Source organism: Rhinoraja longicauda, chromosome 32, assembly GCF_053455715.1.
Source record: "Rhinoraja longicauda isolate Sanriku21f chromosome 32, sRhiLon1.1, whole genome shotgun sequence".
Classification (NCBI taxonomy): Eukaryota; Metazoa; Chordata; class Chondrichthyes; order Rajiformes; family Arhynchobatidae; genus Rhinoraja; species Rhinoraja longicauda.
In genome coordinates this window covers 13,079,146-13,102,810 of record NC_135984.1, presented here as the reverse complement: position 1 = coordinate 13,102,810, position 23,665 = coordinate 13,079,146, and the positions used below count along the sequence as shown (strand labels likewise).

The 23,665-nt window shown below is 43.7% G+C and overlaps 1 protein-coding gene across 1 annotated transcript; it reads left to right on the top strand.

The window, feature by feature from the left end:
• Positions 1 to 674: 674 nt before the first annotated feature.
• On the top strand, positions 675 to 23,457 carry layna (layilin a). The gene is made up of 7 exons (XM_078426862.1): positions 675 to 1,432; positions 11,302 to 11,599; positions 12,949 to 13,106; positions 14,101 to 14,187; positions 17,690 to 17,755; positions 19,924 to 20,026; positions 20,779 to 23,457. Exons 1-7 carry the CDS (start codon positions 1,360 to 1,362, stop codon positions 21,107 to 21,109), a joined length of 1,116 nt encoding a protein of 371 aa, XP_078282988.1. The 5' UTR covers positions 675 to 1,359; the 3' UTR covers positions 21,110 to 23,457.
• The last annotated feature ends 208 nt before the right edge of the window (positions 23,458 to 23,665 follow it).

Below are 23,665 nucleotides of genomic sequence, written 5' to 3'. Positions count from 1 at the left end.
GCTGTTGGGAGAATCACAGAGTTGATGCTCATACGAGAGAGAATATGTTGCAAGGAAATAAGTGGGCAAACACCATCAATGGAATATTCAGTCATCGCAGATTTGACAAACTGAATGCCCCCCTTCCATGTCATAATGAAGTATGAAAATAAGATAAAATTCTCCCTGTTATTGAACCACACAGCACTGGGGAGTTATTTAGCTCATTAAGCCAAAACCTTCAACTCACACCAGTCTTCTTTCCTTGTAGCCATGCACATTTTAAATGTTCAAATTTATATACAATACTCTTTTGAAAATTCCTATTGAATCTGTTTCCATTGCCCTTTCAGGCAGTGAATTTCAGCTCGTAACAACTTGGTACACAAGACAATTCTCCAGTCTCTTCTCTTTTCCTTCCCAATAATCGTAAATCTTTTTGGTATTCGATAACTAATCCTCTTGCCAGTGGAAAGACATTTCTCACTTGGTTTCTCCCAGGCGAAAGAGTAAAATAAACAAAGCTCTTCCTACAGGAAGACAAATGTCCAGGAGATGAGGTAAAGGGTTGTCATGCACATAACAAGGTTTTGACCACCTCCAATGCTGACCATTTAGTTTATTCCCTCTCCCCACTTTACACGAGCAGGCAGTGTTGCCATACAGGCTCCCAACAATTTTAAATACTATCATTTCTGGGTTCTATACCATATCTATTTTTTTATTGCAGTTCCTATTGGTTTGGGGATCTAGCTACTGAATTATGCTTTCCTTTAACCATATTCACAACTGTGAACCTCTATAAATTAATATATTGGGCACGGACTTACATTTTTTGGTGTTATTTTTAAACTGTTCTCTGGTTAATTGGTTTATTGATCAAACTCCCTCTGCTGGCTCTTCTGTAATGGTTAAAAAGTGCTGATCGTTCGGAACAGCTGGCTTCCTGCAGTCCCACTGCACCAGAGACAGACAGACAGAGAGAGTGAGAGTGAATCAGAGAGAGGGGAGAGATAAAGAGATGGAGAGAGAGAGAGAGGAAATTATAGATTAAAAAGATAGAAAGTGAAATTGTGCGATACAAGAAGATAAGGAGATAGACAAGCAAGCACCAGAAGGGGGAGGAGATTGAAAGAGAGGGGGTAGAGGGAAAGAAAGTGGGAGAGTGGTGTGGAAGCAGACCCTAAGAAAGGAACAGGGAGAGAAAGAGAGTGTGTGTGTGTGAGAGAGAGAGAGGGAGCGAGTCTCACCAAATCCTCTCATTTCCTCACGGCTTCCTGCTCTGATTTCCCCCGGCGGAGGCGAGATGGAGACTCCGGGTGCACGAAGCTGCCCAAACTGCTGAGATTCCGGCGCTTTGCAGGCGATGTTGTGGGGGACATGGAAGCCAAGACATTACTGACGGTGATGGTAGTCTGTCTGCGTTGCAGCATCGCCTTCAAACTACTGAGCGGTGAGTCCGGGGTATCTGCACAAGTTACTCCCGGCTGTGTTTCTTTACATTTGAAATTCAAACTTGGGATTCCGAAAAAACTTTGAATTCTGATATCCTGAGAGTTAGTTATTGGATCGGAGCCTCACTCAGTACATTTCCAGGCGAGAACTTGTTCGAGCTTGCACCCAATTTCCTCTCGGCGTCGCCACAACCAATCACTGAATATTTAGCTTTTAAAAAGGAAAGGGAAAGTTGTAAATAATTGTTCACAAATTAACGTGTTTGGGTGATTATAATTACCACAGCTTTACGGTGCATAGCAAAAAAATACACGAAAGCTATTGAGAACTCAGCAAATTGGTAACAGAATATCATTTTTGCAACACAACCTCTGAAAACTAAAATCTTTATGTGATTGAGTATATTGAATTTTCTGGATGGCGTTGGGGATTGGGATTGGGGGGGTGGGGATAATTACAGAATACAGTGAGTTCAGCTTCTGTAATTTAGCCATTGTCCATTCATTGCCGCCGGTAACTGGGAGCACAAACCAGTCAATATCACTTGCTTTAACAGCAATCCGATTAAAACCTATGGGTGATGGATGATGGGTGATGTCAAGACATGGCTGAGTGAAGGCAGTTTGATTGGATATTGTTACCTTTCTCCCTCTTCCCTCTCCCGTAATAAGAAAGATCTGCAAATGCTGGGTTTTACCAAAGTGAGGCACAAATTGCTGGATTAACTCAGCGGGTCAGGCAGCATCTCTGGAGAAAATGGATAGGTGACGCTTCTGGTCGGGACGCTTCTTCTAACCACCTTCTTTACAGAAAATAAAGAGTTGTCAGTGGGATGAAATCCATTGAGTACCATGTTATGATTTAGATTGCCTGAAATTTTGGCTGTTTTTTTCTCTATTTGGATGCTGCCTGACCCCTTCAGTATTTCCAACACTTTCTGTTCTCTTACAGATGCATGGTAAATGGCAAAACGACCCAGGATGGCTTATGGAAAAAAACTATTTCATGTGTGGTCAGGATTTGGAATATATTGCCAGATAATTTGGAGCACAAAGATTTCATGATAGTCCAGAATGGAACTGAATGGAATGGAACTTAAAGGAGAAACATTGCAAGGGGGTGGCGAAAGAGTGGGATAGTGAAACGGATTGAATATAACTTTGAGGAGCCAATGGACCTCCTGTAATAATATAAAAATAGCAAATGCTGGTGATGCTTAGCAGCCAGGCTGCATCTGAGGGAAAAGAAACATTTCAGGTTGAAGACCCTTTATCAGAATTGGGAAGGAGACAAAAAAAAGCTTATTAAACAGCAGGAGGGTGAGGGAAAGGAATGGTTCCAAGGTGGCCATGGGGATAAGCTGGCAACAAGGTTATCTGATTGATTGATTAATGAATGAATGGGAACTGCCAGAGAGGTGAACATGGATGGCACAATGGCCTTAGAGCTTCTGGGGAGAAACAGGAACCTGAGACCCTGGTTTAACCCTGACCTCGGGTGCTATCTGTATGGTGATCGTACCTTCTCCCTGTGACCACGTGGATTTCTTTGGGTGCTCTGGATTTATCCCACATCCTAAAGACGTGCAGATTTGTAGGTTAATTGGCCTCTTTATATTGCCCCTCTTGGGAGTTGATGAGAAAGTTGAATAACATAGAACTAGTGTGAACAGGTGATCAATGGTCGGCGTGGAGTCGGTGGACCAAAGGGCCTGTTTCCATGCTGTATCTTTCAATCAATCAATGGAGAAAGCAGGGAGCAAGATGCACCCCAGCAAGAAAGGCTGTTGTGTGTCCTTCACTCCCAGAGAATAAATAAAGGGGGGGAAAAAAGCGAGCAATCTGAGCCAACATCGTAGAAAAACGACTGATACAGATAGAGAAATCAAGTTACCTGAAGTTGTAAACGTCAGTAATGAGTCCAGAATCCTGCCACATGACTAGGTAGAAGATGAGGTGTTGTTCCTTGAGCTTCAATTAGAACTCATTGTGACACTGCGGGAGGCCAGAGACTGATAGGTCAGAGTGGAATGGAGACCTCTTACATGCTATATCGTTTTATTAAACTATATGACTATCGTAGACTCGACTTTGGTTTCCATGAGTGTAGATCATTCTGCAGTGAGCAAATTGAGGTGTTTTAAAATGACTAGATGATTTGACTGGGTAAATCGGATATTGTCTTTGTTGACAGAGTCCAAGGTGCATCAGCCTAAATCCTGTTCGATCTGAGTATAGATGTGGTTAGAAAGCACTTCTCCATACAAAGGAACTGGAAATTTAAAACTATTTCTTCACAATAAGTTGTTGAGCCTGGATGAAATGTCAGTAATAAAAATGTTAGCCTTTTGTTGAGCAACGGTTATGGAATCCTATTTATCCCTGGAACTTTATTGTTTTTGCCCCAGTTTTAATGAGAAACTGGGGCCAATAAAGTATGATTATGATTATGATTATGAAATGGTAGATACATTAATTGTGATCTTCCAAAGTGCCACCTGGTTTAGCAATTGTGTGTTAGAGTAGTGAATCACAAATATAACTTTGTTATTAAAGATCAGTGAGAGAGAGAGAAACCAGGATATTACACATCCATTAGTCTCATGTAAGTTGTGGAGAAGTTTTCGAGTCGGAATTACTGTGATTTAGCCCATTGAGACCAATTTTATAAGTTCATAAGTGATAGGAGCAGAATTCAGCCATTTGGCCCATCATGTTTTCTCTGTCATTCAATCATGGCTGATCGATTTCTCCCTCCAAACCCCATTCTCCTGCATTCTCCCCATAAACCCTGACACCCATACTAATCAAGAATCTATCTCTGCCTTAAAAATATCCATTGATGGCCTCCAAAGCCTTCTGTGGCAATGAATTCCAATTCAACTTAGGCAATGTACAATATACATAATTGATTTTTGGGGGGGATATAAGTAAATTAGTAAACACAGGAAGTCCAATGGAAGGCAGTTGATATGATTCCACCCTGCAGATTGGTGAAAGTAATTGGGAAATGATGGAAATTAATGATTATGATTATTATCTAAGCAGTAGAAGACAGAGTGTAGGGATTATGGGTAACTCCTCAATGTGGGAAGAAATAAATCACTATGCCTCATTTAATGAGGAGGCCTCAATTATTATATCTATTATTGATTTAAGTAATACAGTAAAAAGGGAAATAATTAAGTTTATTATAACACAATGATTGGTGGTTGGGTAGAGCTGGGAACATAACATTGCAGGAAGACTGATCAATTAAGTTGGCAATGTGTCAGATTGATGTCAATGTAGATAATGGTGAGGTCATCCATTTTGGACAGAAGAAAAATGAGCTCAGCATTATTCAAATAGTGAAAATCGTTAATACTGAAGATAGTTACTTGTGAATATTAATGAACTGGATAACAATGTTGTTAACATGATCAGTAAGTTTGCAGTTGATGCTAAAATGTGTTGTAGAGGACAGTGAAGAATGTTGCGAGGAGAGTTGGGGCTAATGGAATCAAGGGATATGGGGAAAAAGCAGGAACGGGGTACCGATTTTGGATGATCATATTGAATGGCCATGCTGGATCGAAGGGCCGAATGGCCTACTCCTGCACCTATTTTCTATGTTATCTAAGATTATAACATGATCTAGATGAACTGGGGAAGTGGGCCAAGTAATGGCAGATAGAATCTAACTTGGACAAGTGTGAGGTGTGAGGACAAATACGACGTCTGGAACACTTGCCTTCATGGGTCAGGACGGTGAGTATAGGACATCATGATGAAACTGTATGTTGTTGGTGAGACCGCAGTTGGAGCACTGTGTGCAGTTCTGGTCACCCAGCTTTAGGAAGGATGTAACTAAACATGAGGAGGTACAAAACAAAAGTTTGAGTGTGACAATAGACAATAGGTGCAGGAGTAGGCCATTCGGCCCTTCGAGCCAGCACCACCATTCAATGTGACCATGGCTGATCATTCTCAATCAGTACCCCGTTCCTGCCTTCTCCCCATACCCCCTGACTCCGCTATCCTTAAGAGCTCTATCTAGCTCTGTCTTGAATGCATTCAGAGAATTGGCCTCCACTGCCTTCTGAGGCAGAGAATTCCATAGATTTACAACTCTCTGACTGAAAAGGTTTTTCCTCATCTCCGTTCTAAATGGCCTACCACTTATTCTTAAACTGTGGCCCCTTGTTCTGGACTCCCCCAACATTGGGAACATGTTTCCTGCCTCTAACGTGTCCAACCCCTTAATAATCTTATATGTTTACCAGATCTGGAGGTCTTGAGTACGGAGAGGCTGCAAAGACGCTGTTTATTACCTGGAGCAAAGGACATTACGGGATGACTATATCCCTGATGTTGAGATGCGGAGCGCCAGCAAGAGAGACTTTGAATTCCCCCAAGTCCATATGGACTGACTGTGAGCAGTGGGGGGCTTGGAAACTAGATCGGTATGATCTAGTCCTCTTGTTGGGGACACTGGAGAACACTTAATCCAGAGAATTAATGATCTGGGCAGAAGGTCACCGAATGAACTAATGAAGCACAAAAACATCTAACGAAGAATTAGTCTATCAGAATGATGATAGCACATTTATATCTGAAGAGAGAGATCTGCCACACATACCAAGTCCTGGTTAGATGTCAACATTTCTGAGCATCACACCCTTGAAAGGATAAGCTAGCCTTGGAAAGCATAAATAATTGCTAGGATGTTCAACGTGTTAGACCATGAGGAGACTTCACATCAATTTAAATGGTGTTCCAGGGCTACGGAAAATGATTTTATTTTTCTAAGTTAAAAAATAATGTTTTAGGAAGTTTTAGGAACTTTCTGCTCCAGTGGTGGAATCTAGGAAAAGTAGATATAACCATAAACTCAGACTTTGACCCATTCATGAGCCTCCCCTTGTGTTTCTGCATGACCTCTTACTTGCTTTGTATCACATATCCCAGTAACATGCAGTTACCTCTGCAAGCCTCTGCAGTTACTTGCTTGACTCTAGTTCCAACGTGGGACATGCTTTTGATGTTCCTGTGCATGCTGTAGATGTGGCCCATATCCCACTTCTGCTCTTGGCTGCCAATATGGGCATCTTCCATTTCATTTGAACATCCAGATCATGGATCGTATCCACTGGGATGCCATGTGCAAATCTACAAGCGCACTCAACATAGCCCTCATCCTTTGTGTCTGTGTCAAGCTGTATGTAAACACTGTATACACATACTCGAGTCAGGTCGAGTTTAATGTCATTGGTACAAGTACAGTGATGTACAGGTACAATGAAGTTCCTGCTACTCCAGTGTTGTGAAGGATGACACTGGCCGTGTTACTGAAGAACATTCTTTTCACTTGGACCATGACCCATCCCTCGCAGAATATTTGTGCAAAAGACCCAACTTTGACCACAAGTCATCCTGCCAACTGCCTGCCCCGAAGGTCCTGTAGTGGAAGACAGCGGATCCTATCACATGGTGCTGTGAGAAAATCATGTGGGGAATGCTACATTGCCAAATCCTACTAACATCTTGCTTGGCCGGTGGCAAGGACGGCCTATCCTGTCAGAGCACACTGACTGGTCGCAACATAGCCTGGTTCGGGAATTTGAATGCCCAAGAACAAAAGAGATTACAGAAGATGGTTGACATTGCCCGGTCCATCATGGGCATTGATCTCTCCAGTAGAGAATCTACTGAAAGCGCTGCCTCCAAAAGGCAGCTAATATCATCAAAGACCCACACCTGACCATACTTTCATCTCACTGCTACCATTAAGGAGAAGTTACAGGAGCCTGAGAACCAGGACCTCCAGTTTCAAGAACTGCTCCTTCCCAATACCATCAGACTCTTGAACCACACTACACAACACTAACCAGAAACCTCCATCAACAACGATCCACTATGGACATTGCTTAGGTTGTGCTACGTATATCAGGTTGTGCAATGGCCTGCTTACCAAGTATAGGAATTGATTATTGTATTTTTATTTGTTGTGTTGTTGCATTAACGTGTATGTAAAGCCACAACAAGTCAGAATTGTTCTGTTGCTGGTGCATATGAGAATTAAATACTCTTGACTCCTGAGGTCCTTCAAGCACAGAGTGCCAGTCCCACTGCACACTGGAGTCAAGGTTGCTGCAGTAAGCATGAGACAATCGTCCACCTGCTCATGGGCTGTTTCCCAAGAAAGTCATAGAAACAGCATGGCAATTGGCCCATCAGCCCAACTTGCCCACACCGGCCAGTATGTCTCATCTGCACTAGTCCCACCTACCTGAATTTGGCCAAGATCCCTCTAAACCTGTCCTATTCATGTACCTATCTAAATGTACCTGCTGCAACTCGTTCCATACACCCACCACCCTTTATGTGAAAAAGTTACCCCTCAAGTTCCTAGTAAATCTTTCCCCCCTCACTTATGTCTGATGGTTTTCGATTCCCCTATTCTGGACATGAGATTCTGTGCATCTACCTGATCTATTCCTCTTATGATTTTATACACCTCTGTAAGATCACGCCTCCTGCGCTCCAAGGAATAGAGTCCAAGCCTACTCAACCTCTCCCTTAAGCTCAGACCCTCAAATTCTGGCAACATCCTTGTAAATCCTCTCTGTACCCTTTCCAGCTTGACAACTTCAAGGGAGGCTGTGCAGTTGAATGCTGGAGTCCGAGAAATATAGTTAGGACCAGAGAAGTTTTGGACGTGGATATTGATCAGTTATTTTGATACGGGCTGTGTTAAAATTTGCAAACAAACTTAAAATATCTCTGTAAATACATTTCCAGATTTGATGCCATTGCCAGGAGATTTTGATTAAGTAACAGAATGGACTTAATTGCAGTGGATGAAATTGTGTCTTATGTTTGAGGTAGATCATTTAGGGTGGCACGCTGACACAGAGGTAGAGTTGCCACCTTCCAGTGCCAGAGTCCCGGGTTCGATCCTGACTATGGGTGGTGTCTGTACGGAATTTGCATGTTCTCCCCGTGACTGGGTTGGTTTACCCTGGGTGCTCCATTTTCCACCCACACTCCAAAGATGTACAGGTTTGTAGGCTAATTGGCTTCGGTATAGATTGTAAATTGTCCCTGGTGTGCAGGATAGTGCGAGAGTACAGGGATCGCTGCTCAGCATGGACTCAGTGGGCCGAAGGGCCCGTTTCTCCACTGTACCTCTCTAAACTCTAAATTTGGAGGGGATAAAGTAACAATTTTATTTGGGGAGAATAAATAAGTGAATGAAAAACAGAGGGATTTGAGACTTTGGACTTCCAACAGATTATATGCAGCATTTGGCATGCCTTAATTGGAACTCTGAAATGTTGAAGTGAAGATATCAAAAGGTGCATCCATACCAGATCATATGGTTACAGTTAGACTATCACATGCATTTAGGGATATCACAATATTGATTGAAAGATAAATTCAATTTATCTTTGGCCCACCGAGTCCATGCCAACCATCGATTACCAATGCACCCTAGTTCTGTTATCCCAATTTTTAATACATTCTCTACACACTGGTGGTAATCTACAGAGGCCAGTGAACCTATAAATCTACCTTCGATTTAAACCAGCACCTGCAGTTCTTTCTTACACAACCTGCAAACCCACACGTCTTTGGGATATGGGAGGAAACCGGAGCACCTGGACGAAACCCATCCGGTCGTAGGGAGAACATGCAAACTCCACACAGCCAGCTCAGTAGCAGAAGGATTCAGAAGGTATACTGCACATTCACTGTGCTGCTGTGAGAAACTTGTAAAACGTAAAGCAAGATTCTTTTTTTGTTTCACTCAATGAGATTGTGGAGTTTTTTTTAGATGTGTTTATCTTTATGACAGATTGGTTAAAAATCAACTGCTCCTATGATTTAGCAGAAATATAGGACTGAGAGCATGAGAATTGTACAATTCTAGACTAAAGAGACAATATTGAAGAATAGCTTGGTACGATTAGGATTCTGTTTGTGTGGAGGTGAATGCATTTAATTGGACTGAACATTTTGTGTTGCAATTTCTGAGCAAGTCTTTCATATTTGGATCTCATCCTCTTTGAAGTGTGTACCTTGTTGCCCCTTGGTGGCACTGTACATAGATTGAAAGACTTTTAAAACACTAAAATTAATATTTGCGACTGATGCCATTGTGCCAAACATTAGACCATTTGCTAATGGGCAGAGCCACCAACAGGTGGGCATAGGTGACCATTTGCTAATGGGCAGAGCCACCAACAGGTGGGCATAGGTGACCATTTGCTAATGGGCAGAGCCACCAACAGGTGGGCATAGGCACTGCAACCACTGCAAACAAATATTCCTGAAGGCTACATCTATGGGAAGAGAAACAGAGGGCGGCACGGTGGATCAGCGGTAGAGTTGCTGCCTTAAAGTGCCAGAGGTCCGGGTTTGATCCTGACTCTGGGTACTGTCTGTACGGAATTTATACGTTCTCCCTGTGACCGCGTGAGGTTTCCCCGGGTGCTACTGTTTCCTCACACACTCCAAAGACGTAGAGGTTTGTAGGTTAATTGGCTTCGGTAAAGATAGTAAACGGTCCCGAGTGTGTTAAGATAGTGTTAGTGTACGGGGATTGCTAGTCAGTGCGGACTCAATGAGCCGAAGGACCTGTTACCCCACTGTATCTCTAAACTAAACTAAGGGTCGCTGTTTCAGGTCGAAGATTCTTTGTTTTATGTGGCATGTCCTGCAGAGTATTTCCAGCATTGTCTGTATTCATTTCAGATTTCCAGCATCTGCAGTTTTTTTTAAATTTTCAAATTCCTGAAGACATCAGAACCACTGTCCAGAAGCTACATGGGATTGGGTAGGCACTGAATTCATTTTGGTAGTGGAGGATGTGTGATAACTGAGCTCCAGGGCCGGTTATATTTCTACATATGTTAGGAAACATATCAGTGCATGATTTTGCAAAATGAAAAGGAATTAAAGCAGATGTTTCCTATTTCTCTAACCAGTAACTTCCCAATTCAAAGAAAGGATTCGAACGCTGGCTCTAAACTGAAGAATAATATTTCCCTAAACAAAATCAATGAGTTGAACATACCTCCATGTGAATCCACACCTCCCCAAAGTGAGAAGATGGGCAGGAAGAGAAAGGTTTAATCTCTGTTTCGAGTAGAGTCATTGAATCACATAGCACGGATGCAGATTCTTTGGCCCATCCTGCCCACGCCATCCGTTCCATTGTCTTTATGATCGTCACATTTAATTCAACTTTGCCAGAACAGGCCTCCTTTCTGTTTCATCGGATGCATCAAAGAGTGAAATTGGTCAGAAAGGATCCTAAATCATTAAGATATTTGTCTGAATTTTACAGCAGTGCAACTAATGAAGCTGTTGTTTCACAGCTCCATTGACGTGGGTTCAATCCTGACCTTGGGTGCTGTATGTGTGGAATTTGTACTCTTCCCCTGTACCTGCATGGGGTTCCCCCAGCTCTGGCTGTTTTCTCCCACCTCAAAGAAAAATGTGCGTGTTAGATTAATTGGCCTCTGTAAAATGTGCAGATGTGCAGGTGAGAGGAAGAATCTGGGGGGAATTGATGGGAATGTGGGGAGAAGAAAGTGGGATCAATGTTGGGTTAGTGTAAATAGGTGATCATTGTGGACTAGGTGGGCAGAGGAGTCTATTTCTGTGCTCATACTTGAATGTTTAAGTGGAGATAAAATTATTTGTTTAAGTTCAGAAGAACTGCGTGTTCTAAGAAAGGGAAGCAACCAGTCTTCTGAAGGTTGGGCAACAAATTTTGGTTAATCATTTTTCTGTGAGGTGCTTTGGAAACTGCAAATATGATGAAATTGCAAGTTGTTATTTGGCCGACTTTAACTGATTCTGTTTTTTCTCTGCGCAGGTCAGACAGTATGTCGCAGGGGAGTTGAGCGACCATGTTACAAAATCGCCTACTACAAAGATGCTTCACGCCGGTTAGGGTTCAAGGAGGCGCAACATGCCTGTCAAAGCGATGGCGGGGTCCTGCTCAGCATTGAGTCAGAGAATGAGCAGCAGCTCATTGAGAAGCTGATCCAAGGCTTGTCTGCTGGCGATGGAGATTTTTGGATTGGACTCTCGCGGACAGAGAATGGCAGCGAGAGTTCAGCAGATTGTCCAAGCCTGTACCAGTGGCTGGATGGGAGCGATGCAAAGTTTAGGTGGGCATCCTTCTACCGTTCATAGAAGAAACAGCAAATATTGGAGTTATCATCAACCTTGTCACTGCTCTTATGCTATGTTCCACCATGTTTAGTTTAGTTTAGTTTTGTTTAGAGATGCAATATGGAAACAGGCCCTTCGACACCCCGATTCCACACCAGCCATCTACTACTACATCCTATCTTTGCCCCGCCCCCTCCCCTGACACCAGTCTGAAGAAGGGTCTCGACCCAAAACGTCACCCATTCCTTCTCTCCTGAGATGCTGCCTGACCCGCTGAGTTACTCCAGCATTTTGAGTCCACACCAGCCATCGATTACCCATTCCCACTAGTTCAATTTTATCCCACTTTCTCACTCCCAACACATTCGGAGCAATTTACAGAGGCCAATTAACCGACAAATGTGCACGTCTTTGGGATATGGGTGGAAACTGAAGCACCCGGAGGAAACCTATGGTCTCGCAGGGTAAACATGCAAACACTGCACAGACAGCAGCCGAATTCAGGATCAAACACAGGTCTCTGGTGCTGTGAGGCAGCAGTTCTACCAGTTGCACTACTGTGCTGCCCTTTTGCCAGCATGTTTTGTTCTTTATTCATTCTTAGAATGTCACTGGCAGTGCCAGCATTTATTGCACATTCTCAATTACCCTGAGAAGTTGGGGGTGGGTCTTAAACCAAAGATACTAGAAGAACAAGATGGACCACTCAGTTGAAATCGCCTATACTGAAGTGTAGCACCCAAAGAGCGTAACAGCCGCCATTTTAGTACGCAAAACCCACCATTCGCTATGCCTCTCACAGTGTAATCAGTGTTTTGGGGGAACAGTATGTGTGACGGTACCATTAAAATGCAGAATATATCTCATCTATCAATTCACAGGTTTTTGTTATTTTTCTTTTTAAATGTTTCTGCAAGTTTCTGACTACTAAAATGGCACCATGACATACTACGGTTTTTAGGGTCGAGTGGTCTATCTTGTTCCTCTAGTATCTTTGTCTTGGCTGAACATTCCAACTACAGCTGACTCTCCTCACATTCGGTTCTCTTTAGTCTCTGGGTTTTGCTCGCCTGCTCGCTCACTGAGTCCATCTTGGGATGGTGGACCAGTATAGGTCCGAGCATTTTATATTCTACCGAAGAATAGAGAAACAAGTCATCACAACTCAACATAAAGTAAGCCCAGCTCCCACTGTCATTAGACCCAGGAACTATTTGACTGGGAGTTAGAATCAGCGAGGAGAAGATGGAATCCCTGGAGTGAGTGTGTCCTCAATCTAAAGATTACATTCCCCTTGTTGCCCATTGTCCAACTGTCATAAGTTGACAATTGTCGTTTATTTTAGGTACTGGTATGTGGACGAGCCATCATGTGGCAGTGAAGTGTGTGTTGTGATGTATCACCAGCCCTCTGCATCTTCCGGCATGGGAGGGCCGTACTTGTATCAATGGAATGATGATCGATGCAACATGAAAAACAACTTCATCTGCAAGTATGCACCAGGTAACCCTGCAGTCTTGGGGAAACATTCAGCCAAGAGATCCGAATTCAGAGCTGTCTGTCCCAGGCCGTACGGGCAGCTAGCATGTCCATGCGCAGTTGCTGGCCAGAGAATCAGAGGCTCTCTCTCTCCTGCTCCGGAGTGACCAGATTTGGCATACAGCGCTGGCCCAGCTCTGGAGGGAGACTAGGCCTGTGGTGGAAGAAGCTTTTAAGGAGGTTCTAAAGGGGGTGTTTTGTCTTTTGTGGTGGTTGGTTCAAGAGTTGGGCTGGTACAAGTGAAACCAGCCCTCAGCAATTTCTGGCATGGAGGTGGGGAGATGAAGTGGCAGTGGTGGGAGGGGTAGGATCAGACCTGGGGGTGTGACAGGACTGCCGGTTCCTCTCTGGATCACACACCATCCTGACTGGTATATACTCCCAATGCTTCATCAAGGACTAAGGAAGGGGTTGATCTCTAGGGAAAGACTGAGGCTGAGCTGGAGAAGACACTTCTTTGCTGTGCCTGGGAGCGTCTCAGAGTCAGCTGTAGAAGGGGCTAATCCAAGGTTCACAGAGGTTTGAGGTGGTTTTGATAGTGGGTGGCTGGGCTATGAGGGAGGAGAGCCTTAGCTGGGAAGGGGATTTTCACCTGCTGATCTCTGATGCCAACTAGATTTATTTATTCAGTTATGAGTTGCGAGTATCACTGACAAGGCTGGCATTTATTTCTCATCCCTAATTGTCCATGAGTGTTGGGCCAACCTTTAGATCCACTGCAGTCCTACCGGTAAACATACTCCCACACTTGACTTGGGAGGCCCAGGATTGAGACCGGTGATGATGAAGGTTTGGTTATATACTTCAGAATCAGGATGGTGTGTAATTTTGAATGGAACCTGCAGGTGGTGGTGTTGCTATGTGCCTGCTGCTCCTGTCCTTCGCGGTCAATGAGTGTGCAGGTTTGTGAGGCACTGTTGGAATAATAACTGTAGTGTCCGTGTGTTTTTGCTCCTAGTTCGAGTCTCTACAATTCCGAGTCCAACCCTGACTCCTTCCCTGAATGGCACCCTAATTCCCTCTGGAGACAATAGATCTGATGCGGGTAAGAATCAATGTATTCACTGGTTGAGTGAAAAAGTTGGTGGGTGTGACTGTTTGAGGAACAAGGGAATGGCTTGGGGGTGAAAGATTGTCAGGGGAGGAGTTGGGTGAGCTGACACCATCGCGAACGGTGAAACGTTTTGTCTATGAATAGGTTGAGTGGGGGTATTGGTAATGGTTTATTATTGTCAGACACAAAGTGCTGGAGCGACTCAGTGGGCCAGGCAGCATCTCTGGAGAAAAGGAATAGGTGACATTTCGGGTCGCAACCCTTCTTCAGTGGTTCTGAGTCTGAAGAAGGGTTCCGACCCAAAACGTCACCTATTCCTTCTCCCTAGAGATGGTGCCTTAACCACTGAGTTACTCCAACACTTTGTCTCTATCTTTGGTATAAACCAGCATCTGCAGTTCCTTCCTACACATTTATTATTGTCGTCTATACCAAGATACACTGAAACTCTTGCTTTGCATGCTGTCCTGCAGGTTATCACCAAGCATGAGCACAATCGTGCCATCCATGAGTACACATAGGTGGCGATTTGAAAGAATGGAACAATTGTAGTGGATGTATGTAATTCCTTTGAGGCCAGCATGCAAAGAGTCGCCATAGATATTTAGATAAATCTTGTTTACCATGATTTTGTCATATAGATTCTCATCATGTAGATTTTGTGCACCTTGAAAGAGTGAAGTATTTCCCCTTTCTAATACTAAGAGGTAATGTTAACACAACACATCTATGGATGACATTACCATCTGATTTAACTCCTCCATCTCCTTTCCACTTTCACAAAACCAGAGATGTGACATGAAAATTGCTGAGGATTGCTGTGTCTACTGTGGATAGGGTGAGCAGTTTTAAATACCTGGGAGTCCACATCAAAGAGGATCTGACATGGACAACACACATTGCCGCACTGGTGGGTAAGGCAAAGCAGCGCCTTTACCACCTTAGACAGCTGAGGAAATTCAGAGTGTCTCTGAGGCTCCTTCAATGCTTCTACTCTGGGGCTGTAGAGAGCATCCTGTCCGGCAACATCACAGTCTGGTTTGGGAACAGCTTTGCCCAGGACAGAAAGGCCCTGCAGAGGGTAGTGCATTCGGCAGAACGCACCATGGGAACTACACTCGCCCCCCTGCAGGACCTATACATCAGGAGGTGCAGATCGAGAGCAAGCAAGATTATGAGGGACCCCTGCCACCCCAGCTGTGAAAACGGAGAGGATAAGACAGAGTTTCTTCCCTCAGGCCATCAGGACTGTTAACTATTATAACTCCAGGGACTAGATTTTGTCTTTTCTGTATTAACTTTAATTTATATGTTGTAACTGTAATTCTTTTTTTGCACAATCCGCAGGCATTGCCACTTTCATTTCACTGCACATAGTGTATGTGTATGTGACAAATAAACTTGACTTGACTTGACTCCATTGTAAATAGATTGCTTACCTGAAGAGTGGTAAAATGATGAAATCCCTATCACGTAATGTTGTGGAACAGGTTAGCACATGAGGGGAAATACTTCGTAGGATATGCTAAAGCTTCAGATCACAATGTCCAGGAGCAGACTTGCATGGAGATGCTTGTGTAGGGAAATAACTGCAGATGCTGGTACAAATCGAAGGTAGAGCAGCAACCCATTCCTTCTCTCCAGAGATGTTGCCTGACCCGCTGAGTTACTCCAGCATTTTGTGATACCTGCATGGAGATACTGCCTGTCCCGCTGAGTTACTCCAGCATTTTGTGTCTGCCTTGCATGGAGCAAGTCGAATCGTGGGTAGTTGGTGGCAAACGGTTTGATTTTGTCTTAAGTTTCTTGCCAGGGAAGATCTGTCTAATTTCTGACCAGCAGCCTGCATTGTTTCCATTGGGTACTGAGATCTCTCAGGATTAGATGACCCAGAACTGAAACATTACAGGCATCAGTAACCTTCACAGAATGCCCCAGACTTTCTGTCATTTATGTCCCAGATTTTGTTCCAATTAGTGATTATTAAGAAGTTTAATTGATTTTGAAAATTTAGTAAATTTACAAGATTATGTAAAGCATTCGCAAAGTTGAGGCAACTAGTTATTTGGATGAAGAGTTGCAAAACCAAGGCATACAAATTGCCAGCAAATCCTGCTACTGAAATGGTGGAAACACTCACCAGACCAAACAGCATCTGTGGAAAGGAAAACAAGAGTTAACATTTCAGGTTGAAACCCCTTCTTCACAACTGAAAAGTCAGAAAATACAAAGAGAGGTGTAAAGGCTGTGAAATACAAGTCACACCTGTCCATGCCGCCCGACAATCACCTGTGCACTAGTTCTATCTTACACACTAGGGACAATTTTCAGAAGCCAATTAACCTACAACCTCACACGTCTGTAGAGTGTGGGAGGAAACCGGAGCACCAGGAGAAAATCCACGCGGTCACAGGGAGAACCTCCAAACTCCATACAGACAGTACCCATAGTCAGGATCGAACCCGGGTCTCTGGTGCTGTAAGGCAGCAACTCTACCGCGGCACCATTGTCTCATCATCTGAGCAGAAACAAATTAATTGAGGGACTGGGAGAGTGGAACGGAGTCCTTACAGAAAGCATAGCGGCTGATAGTATAGTTGAGACAGCTGTGTCAGTCTATTTGCTTGCAATGGAAATTTACTGTTAACCTTTCTCCTGAAATGGATACAGAGAGCGAAAGAAAGAATCAGGGATGAATTTTTCCATCTGTAATATTAACTATTTTTTTTCTCTTTTCACAGACACTCTATGAGCTGCTGGGTATTTCCAACATTTCCCTTTTAGTTTCAGTTCTCAACAAAAGCTCTGACCTACATTATACCCTGTTTACTCACTCTCTTGCCCTCATTAATTTACCAATCCCTCCTCCACCTTCTCTGCAACTTTTAACCACCTGGACTGTTCTTGTGGTTTTCCTCGTTCCATAGATGCTGCATGACCTGCTGAGTATTTCCAGCATTTCCAGTTTTATTTTGGATTTTCAACATCTGGAGTGTTTTGACTTTAGTACAATTTAGCGATCAACAAAACAATAAGAGGGGGAAATCTTTCCAAACCTTTACATATGAAGTAATGAGAGAGAAAGGTTTGAGCAACATAGTGAGAATGGTAATTTATTCACTGCAAGAATGGCAATTTAAAGAATGGTCACAAGGTGAAACGTCACCTATTCCATTTCTAAACCAACATCTGCAGTTCCTTCCTACACATGCTGGTTTATTAATTCCACAAACCTCTAAGTTGCACTGTAAATCCAGAGCACCGACTACCCTTTTCCAACCCCTCTGTTTGTGTCAGTCAACTATGCACCAGAGTACATGTTACATTTAGCAAGCGGTAATATGTAGCTAATGCACAAAGGTGGCTGGGACTGTAGCAGGAAGTACAGCAGCCTTAAGAAGTATCCAACTTCCTATTCTTTAAATACTGAGCCCGAACTGAGCAAGGATAATGGCAGAACCTACATTTATTTGCTTTTAACGTTTTTTTCTAGATGAATCAGGAGTTCCAGCTACTGAGGGCGAGGAGGACTCACCTGTAATTATTGGCAAATCAGAAGGTAACTATGGAAATACTGAGCAGCATGGGATGTGAATCATCATCCACTGCATGCTCTGAACGCGATACGATGGCATAACCTACTTTACTGAACTTTGGAAATTAAGTGCAGTGCACACACAGTATCTTCTTGGGCTACTGGCTTCTGCCTTCTGTGTTTAATGCGGAGTTTTACTGCACTAATCCCGTGAAGCTCCTTTCAATGAAAGGACTCACCAATCTGTGGTGGAAGTGACTCTTGGTCGAAGGACTGTTGGCATCATCTATCTAGTGTTTTAAAACACTTTTTTTAATGTACAAGCCATTTCATCAGTGCTACTCTCCCTGCTAGCGGAAGGCATTGACACTAAAATTGGGTTCAAACCCTAAAATTGGGTGACAAAGACCAAAGGCACGGAATCCTGTTGTGGCACAGGTCCTCTGCTCAGCTAAAGGTGCTGACTTTCATTGGACTTGAGTCATCATCTCTGCTGGACCCACAGATGTAAACTCTGTCCCTATACCTCCTCACTCATCTCCATCCGGGGACCCCAGCAGTCCTTCAAGGTGAGACAGAGGTTCATGTGCACCTCTCCTATCCTGATATACAGCATCCGGTGTTGCCAATGTGGCTCACTGTACATCGGCAAGACCAAGCGTAGACTCGGCGACCGCTGAACACTTGTGCTCAGTCTGCCAAGGCCTACTGGATCTCCTGGTTGCTAACCATTTTAACTTTTCTTCCCATTCCCAGACTGACTTTTGTGTCCTGGACCTCCTCCACTGCCAGAGGGAGGCCAGTCACAAACTGGAGAATCACCAACTCATATTCTGCTTGGGTACCTTACAACCCAACGGTATGAACATAGATTGCTCCAATTTTAGGTAACCTCTCACAAACATTATAGACAATAGACAATAGGTGCAGGAGGAGGCCATTCGGCCCTTCGAGCCAGCACTGCCATTCAATATGACCATGGCTGATCATTCTCAATCAGTACCCCATTCCTGCCTTCTCCCCATACCTCCTGGCTCTGCTATCCTTAAGAGCTATATCTAGATCTCTCTTGAATGCATTCAGAGAATTGGCCTCCACTGCCTTCTGAGGCAGAGAATTCCACAGATTCACAGCTCTCTGACTGAAAAAGTTTTTCCTCATCTCAGTTCTAAATGGCCTACCCCTTATTCTTAAACTGTGGTCCCTTGTCCTGGACTCCCCCAACATTGGGAACATGTTTCCTGCCTCTAACGTGTCCAACCCCTTAATAATCATACATGTTTTTCGATAAGATCCCCTCTCATCTAAATTCCAGTGTATACAAGCCTAGTCGCTCCAGTCTTTCAACATACGAATGTCGCAGGAATCCTGAATTCTTTTTTTTGCTCCATAATCTGAAATTCCTGAAGATGGTTCAAGAGACCTTTGTCAAAACCCCGGCCCTGGCTGAGTTCAGTTGGCTTAGCGTTAACCCAAAACCATCTATCTCAAGCAATGTAGAATGTATCCTTTATTGGCTGAGGCAAGGTTGATAAGGGCAGAGAACAAATGCTGGATGGATAAACAGTGACAGCTAAACCATGGCTTGTGTACTGTGTACAGTTGTGGTTGCCACATAAGAAAAAAAGAGGTGGTTGACCTGGAGAGGATGCAGGGAGGGTTTAAGGGGACGTTGCCAAGTCTGGAGAATTGCAGCTTTTGTGGAAAGACTGGGTGGGCTGGGGTGGGCTGGGGGTTCCTTGTGTTTGGATTGTGAAGGTTCAGGGGCAGAATGTAAAATTATTTTAAGTAAATGGGAAGGATCTGTTTTCCCGAGCAAGGGTGATTCGTGGGATAATTGGAGGAAGGAATTTGTGGAAAATGTGAAAAAAAAAAGATTTTTGCAGAAGGTGGTGGAGGTCCAGAACACTGAGTGGAAAAGCGGTCAAGATAGTGAACTTCACAATTGAAAAGTGCACCGATTATACTGGAGGACCTGTGACCAGCAGGGCTGTGTCAAGTACTGGAGGGTGCCGTTAGTTTGGGATAGTTATTTCAGGCATGATGGGCCAAGTGACTTCCCATATGTACAAACATTTCTAAAGTTCACTTTCAGTTTGAATATTTCAAACAAGATGCACGTGCTCTATCCTGGTCACTAGGTTTCAAAATGTCAGATTTAACTTTGTAATTGGAGCATTTATTTTCTGCAGGCAATTCTCTCAACATCATCTACATTATCATTCCAATGATCCCCCTGCTCCTCCTGCTGCTGGTCTCCAGTGCAGTCTTTTGTTTCCGTTTCTTTGTGAGAAGGTAAGTTGGAAATAGCAGGTGGCCCGGACACTGACAGACCACCACTCCATGGTGACAACCCAGGGTGACGGAACCCTGATGTCATGGTGATGCACCACCCAATGTCACAGTGACAGACCACCCAACCCGACGGTGATGGACCCACCTAATGTCACAGTGACAGACCTCCCCCCAGCCCCATGGTGACAGACCACCTAACTGCACGTGATGGACCACCCGAAGTCACGGTGATAATCCACCCAACCCTGTAGTGACAGGACCCAACCCCATGGAGGCAGAGACCCCAACCCCTTGTGATGGACCACCCAACGTCACGGTGATAATCCACCCAACCCCGTAGTGACAGGACCCCCCCCCCAAGCCCATGGAGCCAGAGACCCCAAGCCCACGTCATGAACCACCCAACGTCATGATGATGGATCACCCAACATCACATTGACAACCCACCCCATGTCACAGCATCAGACCCCTTGGTGACAGACCACGCAATGTTACAGCAACAGACCACCCAGTATCATGGTGATGATCCACCCAACTCTACAGTGACGGACACCCAACCCCACGATGCTGGACCACCCAACCCCACCGCGAGGGAAAACCCAACGTCAGCATCAGTGTGAATTCAGTGACTTCCCCTGCCTCTGCCTTCCTTCCTCTACCACTGGGAGGGGCTGCTCAGTGTGAGAAAGGGAAATGCAATCCAAATTTGTCACAGTCTGGCTTGCAGTTCAAGTTAACGATTTTATTTTAAGGAGGAAGGAAAGAAGTGAGAATGTTGTGAAAGAGCACAGCTTCTGGATGGAGCCTGTCAGAACCCAGTCACCCAACCTGGAGATTTATAACATCATCAGAAAGCAGTCAGAGGCAGACTTGACTGGAACTCGACCTCACATTAACAACACATCCTTCCGCACCACTCCAGCTAATCGAGGCTTGCACAGTCTCTCTGGAGAGTATGATAATGTTGACAGCCACTGCTCTGAGAGCGGCTTTGTGACTAATGATATTTATGAGTCTTGCAGTGACCAAGCATCAAGAAGCAGAGAATCAGGTTGGGTCGAAAACGAGATCTACGGCTACTAGGAGTCTGCAGGGTCCAGTTGTGAGGACCAGATTGTCCAGGGACCGTTTCCCCTCAAGGTGACCCAATCCTCGCTGGACAAAATACTCTATTCCTTTTGCTTCCATGCAACAGGACACAGAGAGAAACCCCCGATCAAACAGCGATCATGAAAGGTGACACTTGACAACCAGCAAGACTATCAGTGAACAATTGGACCCGGGGGCTCCAACCCACTTGCACGTCAACAGCACCTCAGGGCTGTCCCAGAGAGGTGGCCGAGTGTCAGTGAGGGAGATGTGGTCTCATGATCGTATTCATGTCAGCATGTGAACACGTCCTCCTTTCGTCTCCAGCATATCACTGAATGTGTCCCCGCTCTCTCAGCAGGGAAAGCATGATTCAAGTCCATCTCCACATATTGCCTGACACAATGTCCACACACACTGCATATTTAAGTCCATCAATACAAATGTTGACCAGAGCTCTCTCTGAACTTTGTCCACCGTATTAAATGCTGGAACTCTCGTTAAATACACAGAACCTCTTCTGGAGCACCTCAAGACTGACCTTCAACCTGTGAGAGGAAGTCACAGCATGTTGCTAATTCCTCCTGAATGGAAGTATTTTCCAGATTTTTGATCAAACTTGCAATGCCTGTTCCAGTTATAAATCATAGTCTTTGCCACTGCAAATGTGTCCGTGATCTCTGCAAACCCAATGCATTCTGCTCAAATCTTGCAAAATAGAAAATTATTCTCAAAATCAGCTTGTCTAGACCCATACAGATTGATTGTGGTGGAAGATCAAAAGTTATTTGGCACAACTTTCTGACACATTGGACCAATTTGGCTGTGTGTAGTGGGCACTTGCCCATAGATTCTGTTGGTTTTGTTCTGCAGGTTATTGTAATCATCACCGCATCTTCCACTTGGCTTGTAGGAGCCAGGTGACCAGCACTGTGTTTCCTTAACCAGTTACTGAAGGGTCGCGAATGAGCAGCACAAAGTCTGAAAGTGTAAATGTAAGAATATTTGATGCACAGTCAAATCAGATACTTTTAAAATATTTTTGTGGGATATATATATATATATAGATATATATATATATATATATATTCCATGTAAGGCCATCATGTAATGCCCTTCTTTGAACTGCCCTTGAGAAAGTGATGATGAACTGCTGCCTTCATTTTGTAGTCTGTGTGGTGAATTTCACTGCCATTTTCTGCAACTGTGTGGCTTGCTAGGTAATTTCAAGGAGCAGATATTGATCAGGAATCATAAAAGGCCAGACCATATGAGGGAGGCGGGTATCTTTCCTGGTCTTTAGAGAACCAAATGGGCTTTTATGAAACTTCAGTTGTCTAATACTTACCATTAATGATTTTATCTTCTTATTCCACATCCTTCTATTAATTAAATTCAAGTTCTCCAGGTGCCTGTGGGATTTGAACACCTCTCCACATTCAAGCCTTCCGATTATGAGCCCAGTAATTTAAAACTAAAGCACCAAATACCGATAGTAAAAGCGCAAAACAGTGTGAAGAAAAAACACCAGAAGAAAAAGTAAAGCAAGATATTTTTGTTTTGTTTAAAAAAAATCTCCAATGATAATTAGTATCTGAAAGAATGGGACTCCATACAGAATTTTCAATGCCAAATGAACCTGATATCAAATTTTGCACGATGATTATTAGACTGGGGTAGACAAATCCTAGCTTCCTATGGCAAGTTTAATTTGTATCTATATAATCACACAGTGCAGTAAATGTGAGCGGTTTGTAGTCTAAGCTATCATTTTTGAACAATTTATGCTGAAATAATGCACCTCAGTAACACAAACTTTTGGTATGTCACAGTACATGTGTATTCACTGGACATTGTTCAACTCATGCAAAGATATTGGTGATGACTGTTAACCACATTCTTACCTTTACAGAAAAATTCACAAATTCTTCAACAGACTATGAAGCGATCAGATTGCATGCTTTACAAATGTGAATACTGTATTGTTGAAAATTGCAAGATTTGTATCATCATTAGACTTTGTACCTGTACAGATATAGCTAATGAACTGTTTGAGATGTGTATATGATATGATTTGGTTTTGTTCCATTGATGTACAATGTGATCATTTTCTGATTGGGCTGTGTTATCACGAAGTCACCTTAATGTGATAATCAAAATTAGAAAACTCAACTGTATGTTTTTAATTAACTTTACCAGATCTTGGCATCTTCGCCAAAGTCAGCACTGATTGCCCATCCCCAGTGACCATTGAGAAGGTGGTGGTGTGCCACCTTCTTGAATCACTGTGGTGTTTCTGGTAATAGCTCTCCCATCGCGCAGTTGGTCCAGGCGTTCCAAGATTAAATCTGGTGAATTGAAGGACCAGCAATATACATAAGAAAAAAACTGCAGATGCTGGTTTAAATCGAAGGTAGACACAAAATGTTGGAGTAACTCAGCGGGTCGGGCAGCATCTCGGGAGAGAAGGAATTGTTGTAGTTCGTGACCTATTAACAGAAAGTCAGACAACTGAGTTTGTTTAACCTCTTTATTGTACTCACCCAGGTG